Source organism: Odocoileus virginianus, chromosome 26 (assembly GCF_023699985.2).
Source record: "Odocoileus virginianus isolate 20LAN1187 ecotype Illinois chromosome 26, Ovbor_1.2, whole genome shotgun sequence".
Lineage (NCBI taxonomy): Eukaryota > Metazoa > Chordata > Mammalia > Artiodactyla > Cervidae > Odocoileus > Odocoileus virginianus.
In genome coordinates this window covers 27,766,532-27,774,839 of record NC_069699.1, presented here as the reverse complement: position 1 = coordinate 27,774,839, position 8,308 = coordinate 27,766,532, and the positions used below count along the sequence as shown (strand labels likewise).

The window sequence follows — 8,308 nt, the reverse complement described above, 5'->3', positions numbered from 1 at the left end:
AAAATCCCCCCACCCCCAACCCCCATTCAGGAGACTGAAATGCAGAGGCGAGAGTGGAATTTGCATATGCCCACCTTCTAGAAGGCGAGTCCCCCCACGTGCTCTCCTGTACTCACCACAGGTAATTTCACTGCAGAACGTTCAGGCGTGCAAACCCAGAGCCTCGAATGGGTTTCGAACAATTTATGATATCCGGCCTCCTTCGACATGTATTAGCATATACCTGGTTTCTTTAACATACACTTTGTTTTTCCAAAACCACAAACATCGGTGCTGGAATTTCATGTGGAAGCGCTTAAGGGCTGAAAGTTAACACCTTTGTGATCCTCGCAGCCTCGCGGTGGCTGCGGAAACAAAAGCCTCTTTGTCGAGGCTTTCTTGAAATGTTTTCTTAACATGTTCCAAGTAGTTTTAGGCCGGGGACTAAAGTAAACAAGATGTTACCATGATAAAAACACTTGTGAAAACATTTCAGAGCAGCACTTAGGAGTTTCTTGCACATAAAACTCTTCACAGTTTTCAGAAGTGAAATTCACAGGAAAAAAAATTTTTTTTTTTTTTTAAAAAAAAAGCGAATTAGTGATGAAATGTTCTCTGCTGTCTCCAGCCCTCAACCTTTTTGAAAGGGTCAAAGTTCCATTGCTGGGCATTTTCTTGTGACATTTCCCTCCCTGTCTTCTCCAAGAGGACATATAAAATTTATTTTGGGTTTAAGAAGTAATGTACATCTGACTAACGTGTAAAGGAATTTGGGTTTTGATTGTATGGCATGGTACTTTTCTTCATGAGCAATAACCAAAAGATAAAAACGAAAACAAAATTTCTTTCAAATGGCTAGTAAGCAAGGGCCCAAATTATACTTTTTCCCAAACACACACAAGGGCCTGGTATTTGTGGAACTATGGATCTGTGTCTGATTTTACCCTCCAAGTCAGAAACAGGAAAATGTGGTCATGATTTAACCTTCACATCCACTCCCCACCTTGCTGAAGAATGGTATGCGCCCTTTTTCAAAGAGCAAAGAGGAAGAATTATAGATTCCTGCTTTTATTGGTGAGGACTGTGACTTCAACCTGGTTAAAAAAGAAAAAACAAAAAGCCTGATCCACGAGGGGTGCGGACAGGAGCACACTTGGAACTTCACCTATCTGGATGGTACTGGGCTTGTTTTTGTTTTTCTGTTATCGGAGGATTCCAAGCAATGCAGGGCTGGCGGGCTGCAGTGAAGTTGAGCATGGGTACCTGCTGGTATCGGCTTCCTCCAACAAACACAACCGTCACATGATAACTCACGGTTGATAGATTAAAAAAAATAATAACATTCAAACTGCAACTTGTTTTGAGAAGAAACAGGGAAATAAATGCACACAATAGACTGGGTATCTGCTGATTCTGATAAAGCATCCCTCTGTTGGCTGGGAGGGAAAGACAACAGGATGGTTATTTGTACAGTATTTATCTTTGAAATCAAGGGCCTGTGGTATACCTCACCTTGGGAACAAACACTGCAGAATGATCATAGGACAGTGTAAAATCTCTGGTTCTGATTTACCAACAGTTATGATATTTTTCCCTTAGGAGGAAAAGGAAAAAAAAAAAAAAAAAAGGTCTCATTCTGAGACCTGAAACAAACCAGGAAAGCGATGCCCAGGGAATTCAAGGATATGGCTCAGCTGAAAACATAATGACACCAAAGAGAATACCCTAGGTCAGAGGTCAATAAACTGGTGCAAAGAACGCATCCACACCCAGTCCTCACACAGTCTTAGGGCTGATTCTGTGCCCACAAGCTGAGTGCTTGTCTCAGAGACTGGGTGGCCTGCGAAAGGCTACCATACCGACTATCCGGCTTCTTTACAGGAAAAGTTGGCCAGCCCTGTCGGACGATCACCTTTGACTGTGTAGGACACTCTACTGAAATTTATGGCTAAGGATTATGTTAAAGAACAGTCTCTTCTAACAAATTAAAGCTCTGCATAGTCACAACCTCTTCCCTAGGTATAAGGTCAGAAATGCTTGTAAGAAAGTGAAACTGAAAGTTGCTCAGTGGTGTCTGACTCTATGCGACCCCATGGACTATACAGTCCATGGAATTCTCCAGGCCAGAATACTGGAGTGGGGTAGCCTTTCCCTTCTCCAGGAGATCTTCCCAACCCTGGGATCGAACCCAGGTCTCCCTCATTGCAGGTGGATTCTTTACCAGCTGAGTCACAAGGGAAGCCCAATGTTTGTATAGTTTCAATTATTTCCCTTTTTAAATATACACTTAAGTAGATGAGAAAAGAAGTACTAATACTTTTTGACAGTGCCTGCTACAGACCAGACACCTGACATGATGTACCTTTTCATTCTCTCAACCCTAAGAGGCAGTTATTATTATCATCCCAAATCACACGTGCTTACACTGAGCTCAAAGAACACACTCCTAGCAACTGGCTTCACGACCCATTCTGCCTTTCTTCAAAGCTTTCTTTATGCCTATTGCTGTACACAGTAAGCATACTGTTAATAAAATGAACTGCTTCTAACCAGGCGCTATTATATAACAGTTAAGAGCAAGTCCTATGAAGTCACACTGCCTGGGTTTAGATCTTGACTCCACCTATTATTAGCTGTGTGACCTTGGGAAAATTATTTAACCTTGCTGTTCCTTAGTACCCGTATCTGTAGCTTGAGAGTAATACTGCAATCATATCACTACCAGGTGGCTGTATTAAATGAGTTATATATGTAAAGCACTTCAAACTATGACTGTTGAACAGGTCAGGGCTATACCAGGGGAGTGTAAAATTCAAGGATTTAGAAGATAGGTGGAAAAAAAAAATCTATGAAGCAACCTCTAAATCAAAGACAGAGCAGGGACTTCCTGGTGGTCCAGTGGTTAATACTCTGCACTCCCAAGGCAGGGAATGTGGGTTTGATCCCTGACTGGGGAGCTAAGATCCCACATGCTATGCAGCTTGGAGATTAAAAAAAAGGGAGCGCAGAGCAATCGACACTGTGTTAAGTAAGAGTGCCTTGAAAATCTAAGACCTCTAGTATCAATTTTCTAAAACCATAAGAGAATACCTCTAAAGTAGGATCATGGGACAAGGTCCTGCTCATGGGCCCAGGAAAAAGGTGCTTTCAGAGTCTACAAAATCTGGCAGTTTGAGAAGTGCTCCAAAATCACTTCCCAATAATAATGACACTGCTGTGATGTCATTCCAAGAGGCCGTATGGCAAAGCTGGTTTCACGACAGCCAACATGACCACCCTTCAGACTGAACCAACACATGAAGGACATGAACTCACAAGAGTTACTTACTTTTCAATGCTCTAGGCCTTAAACTGGAAGACTACTGTGAATTTCCAAGAGCTAAGATACCGCTGAGGAAGAATATCAAAATCCTGACTTTGTCATAGACTGTCAATCAACGGGTAAACTTGGGAAAGCACCAAGAGAACTCCAAGAAGTAGAGGCAGTTTTACTATTCAGCATTTACTCTCCATTTGCTGCTTTACAAGATTCATTTTTTTTCTTTTTTAATTTTGGGAACCAAGTCTCTCATCCCCAGCCCCCGTGGGCCCCTGGGGAGGGAACAACGTCTTGCACTCTGCAGGTCGGCATGTGACTCAAGCCTGGCTGCCTCATTATGACTGGTTCAGAGCTAGAACACCTACTCACTCCGGGCCAATGACAGTCTGCCAAGAACACTTTTCTGGAACTACTGAAAAAAGAGATGCACTCTGGGGTCAATCAACTTATGGCAGGTGAATCTGTCTTCTTTACTTTTACTTGGAAAGAGCCTGAGTAGGAAGTCAACGCAGAAGAAAACAGAGCCACGGAGCAATGAACCGATACTCCAATAACCTGGTTCAAGCATCAGGGTCCAGTCGTGCTTGCTGCCAGCTGTATTCTCAGAACTCCTAGTTATAGGAGTCAGTTATCAATCCCCAACACCACCCTCCTTTTCTCTGGTTTAAGGCAATTTAAGTTGGATTTCTTTAACTTGGAAACGTAAGTATTCCAACAAACACACATGAATAAGTAAGTACTAGGAACTAAAGAAGCAACAGTTGCAGGACTATAGTGAGCATTTCAATCTCACTGAGCAAACAATGCCATGTCATGTGCAAAACCACACAAAATAATAGAGCGACATGCACAGAAGTGAAAACTAAATAGGCAGTTTCCTATAGAAGGGCCAGACTCATTATCCTTAGAAGAAAAATGGGCTTTTTTATAGGAATCAAGTCTAGGCTCTATACTGATGACCGTCAGATCCATTTCTTTAGAAATGGATGTGGTTTGAAAGTGTATTGTCTTTTCGTGGAGGTATATTTGCACCCCGCCCCCAAACTACATATATATACCTAACATCAGCTCACATAATAAATGGACCTAAGATCTGAGTGGGAAATACTCTGCCTGTTAACAAAAAAATTTTAAGTGGTCAATTGGAAAAGTGCCCCTTTCCCTCATGACTCTAAAACTGACATGTCAATAAGAATGTTAATAGTAATTCTATAGTTCTAGAAACTCTGTAAAATAAATCATATTTACAGATATTCACTGGCCATTCTGTAGAGGAGTGAAATTAAATCAAGATATTTATCAAAATTAGCACTGGTACAGAAAGTGAAACTAGAATTGAAATGTTTCTGCCAAGATCTTTTTCTCATTATCAAAATACAATTAGGCAAGCGATTAGGAAACAAGAAACAAAGATTCTACAATAAGGGATTTAGGAGAGAACAAAGCCCAGTAGCACTAACTTGAATTATCATAATTGTAAAGAGCTGCTGCTTAATTTAAAATAAAGTGTCACTGCTTTTGAGTATTAATATTTAGAAACAATTTTAACTATCTCTTTTTAAAAAAAGTTTAAGTACTTAAGTTTGTAATGACCACATAATGCTCTTGAAGTAAAATATTAAGCGGGAAAGCACCGAAACAGATTCATAGGCCTCCATTCATTAGTTAAAAGATATTCACCAGAAGTGCTTGCAGGTAACGCTGTATCTTTAAGGATGGCTTTATTAAAATGTTTGTACCCGGGTCCACAAAGATAGATACTGAAATTGTTCTAATAATATAAAGGTCTTGCAAAACCAGAGACCTGCATGTAAATCAGCCCACCTCTATCATGGGGCTTGAATGAGACAGAAAAGTCAGAGGCAAAGACTCCCCACTGCCCCGCCAACACCCAGTTTGCAAACCATCATGTACCTGTAAATATAGGAGTTTTATACATGCATATATTTGCTTGCTGCATGATAGATAAATATAGTGAATATAATGCATATTATTGTCAGTCCATACATCAATGATTCAATGATACTATGAATATATTTATGTGATGTCAATAATGCAGGGCAGTTTCATCTCAATATTTTTAAACGACAAGGCACTGTATCTAAGGGAAATCTTAAGATGTAGTGCAGAAGCATCTCATTTCAGCTTGGAGAGGGTTAACACACCATTTACTCAAGGGATGCTTAATCAGTGGTATAGATTCAAATGGGATAGCCCAAGTTTCAGTCATACTTCAACTGTAGGAGTTAAACTGAATCCTTTTCCCTATAACAACAAGAATCTGAACAAAAGCCAGCACTGATATAGAAAGGTAAGAATCAAATTGGTAGCTTTTCCTGGACGTTTGTAAAGTCATTTGTGAAGAAACAAAGAGGTCCAATCATCAGGTTGTAATTGGCCAGTAATCGACACTGATTTTATAAAACTAGAGCTAGTGCCTATGTTATTAATTTAATATGGAGGGATGTGAGTAAAAGCAAAGACTAAATTACTACACGTTTAACACTGGAACAATTTTTACTTAATCACTGTCATTCTGAGAAAATAAGGAAAGGATCTTACGAATAGGATCAAACTGCCCTTGGATATCAATCTTTTCCACTTAACAAGGCAACACTCAATAGATCTGTAAAACTCTTCCTATGACTATGCTAGATATGGTGATTTTGAGTCTATCTTCAAAATGGTGGTGTGAAACCCTGCATCAAAAAGGCATTCCATGAGGAAAAAGCATGAACAGTGGGAGGTGACGGCTACGTCTAAGAAGAAAGTGTTATCAAATCATTCTTACTTTAGAAATGACTGGAAATCTTCACACACTGCTTCACAGCCAGGCCACTTGCATACACCGTGTCCATAGAGAGGATGGCTATGGGGATGCTCCTCATGGGACAAACTGGAAGAAAATACAGAGGACAAGAGAGTGAATCGGCTGCCCAGAACCAGCCCCAGACGTTAAAAGGCAAGAGGAGCCAGCCCATGGCGCCAGAATGTGAGCACAAACCAACTCATGCTTTCCTCTTCTCGTGGAATTTATGAATTACTTTTGCAGCACACTTTACTTACAAAGCAAGAGCTAAATTTCAAAATGTGAACAGTCCAATATTAGAGATGTTACCATCACATCTGAAAAGTGCTCGACAGGCTTTTGTTAAGAGGCAGACCTCTCTACTCAGACTGCAAAGGATTTGCTGAAAAGCCAGAACTTTATACCTATGGCTGACTCTTGTTGATGCTTGGCAGAAAACAACAAAATTCTGCAAAGCTATTATCCTTCAATTAAAAAATACATAAATTTTTAAGAAGGCTAGAACTTACCATTTAGTCTACATAGTGGAAATTATAAACTGTACTTGATTTTGAGATTCTCCCCAGAATATTATAAAATCTTTCTCTCCCATCTACCACAAAGAGCATCCCCCAAACTGTATAGCCTTTTCACAAGTTAATTTTACCAAGCAGAGTGCAATAAAATAATGTAGAATGAAATAATTGAGAAAGACAAATTTATCCAAGTAGATAATTAACTTAACAACAAAAACAACAACAAAGCTAACAGGAGCAGGAAGATTCTTTCCCTACAATGACTGACACCAACACTGAAAGAAAACTTGGCATGGACATGAAGGGGTTACTCCTCCACTGGGGCTCCAATCAATAGCTAATGATTTGGCCACACGGATGCAGGTCATAGGATGCTTTGATCCATGCCACGTGGTGCTTAGAAAAGTGTATCTGTTGTACTCGCTGATGAACCATATTCTCAAATATTTTCTCCGTTAGATTTCTGCATCCAGACGTCTTTCAGACAAATTATTTTTACAGTCGTTTCCATAACTTTAGACTCCATCAAATAGAAATGTAAAACTAACATTAAGAGTTCCGTTTTGTACTAAAGCACATTCTTTCAAGGAAAGGGCTATTTTGCAACTTACTCCACTGCTTCTGCCAGACTCTGAACTTCAAGCACACTGCATTATAATTACACACACACACACACACACACACACATGCACAAGGGGCTTGTATTTTATACAACTGCCAGGACGTGTATTCATATATTTTATCGATCCACATTCACAGAACAGACATACACACATGCCACTTGTCCCTGACTTACAATGTAATTAATCCACAGCGAGCATATTATAAACATTTAAACTAAGGTCATTAATACTAAGCACCCACCTTAACAAAGATCCACAGGTCTCTTTGTGGCTCTTAAATGATTCACTTGGAAATCTAACATAATTTAAAAACAATAATAAACTATTTTGCCTGACAATAGAAAATGAATCTGAGAAACAAAACAAACAAACAAAAAAAGCAAAAGACTAACTTAGGAAAGCATTGAAAGGTGCTCTCATGGAAGAAAAGAGAGTAACACAGGTGAACTAACGCAGTTACAGTGAGATTTCTAAAGCCCAGTAACAAAGTGACATTCTCCGAGCAGGTAAAAGGGTGAAATTCCACTGGAATGAGGCAAAGCATGACTACCTATCCATGTTCATCTTCTGAATTAAAAAAATACATAAATAAAAGACGGCACAAAACAATTTAAAAAAAATCACTGGCAATATTTAAAATCCAAGAATCCTTCTAAGTAACAAGATCCTCAGAATATCTGAGGGAAGGAAATCATTTGAAAAGAAAACTGTTCCAAACCAATATCTTACAAAGGAAAAAAGAAAAAAAGAAGCCCAACCACAAAAACTCTTTTCTTTACCAATTTTGTGAAGACTAAAATATTTTCATAATCCTAAAAGAAGTAGTGTATATTTGTTGTACAAACCTTGAAAAGAAAAAAAAAAATTACCCCCGAATACACACAAATATATTTTTGATAAAATAAGGCATGGAGGTTTGTATTATTCTTTCAAATTTAAGGTGATTTTGTAAACAATGTGTCTTGTTATCAACCAATTAATCCTTAAAAGCCTTATATATTGATGCATAACAGCCTGTCATATACCATCTCAGGTCAAGTTACCTGCTAAAATCAATCTAACA

General features: G+C 39.1%; 1 protein-coding gene across 18 annotated transcripts in view; it reads right to left on the bottom strand.

The window, feature by feature from the left end:
- Positions 1–8,308, bottom strand: part of FOXP1 (forkhead box P1) — a 615,660-nt gene that overhangs the window by 49,935 nt on the left and 557,417 nt on the right. For all 18 annotated transcript variants that reach the window (XR_011483693.1, XM_070455670.1, XM_070455679.1 and 15 more), the window contains one exon: positions 6,090–6,194. Coding sequence is in view for 17 of the 18 variants with exons in the window: in XM_070455670.1 (XP_070311771.1) it covers positions 6,090–6,194 (105 nt within the window). In the remaining variant the exon portion in view is untranslated. The remainder of the gene's footprint in view (positions 1–6,089; positions 6,195–8,308) is intronic.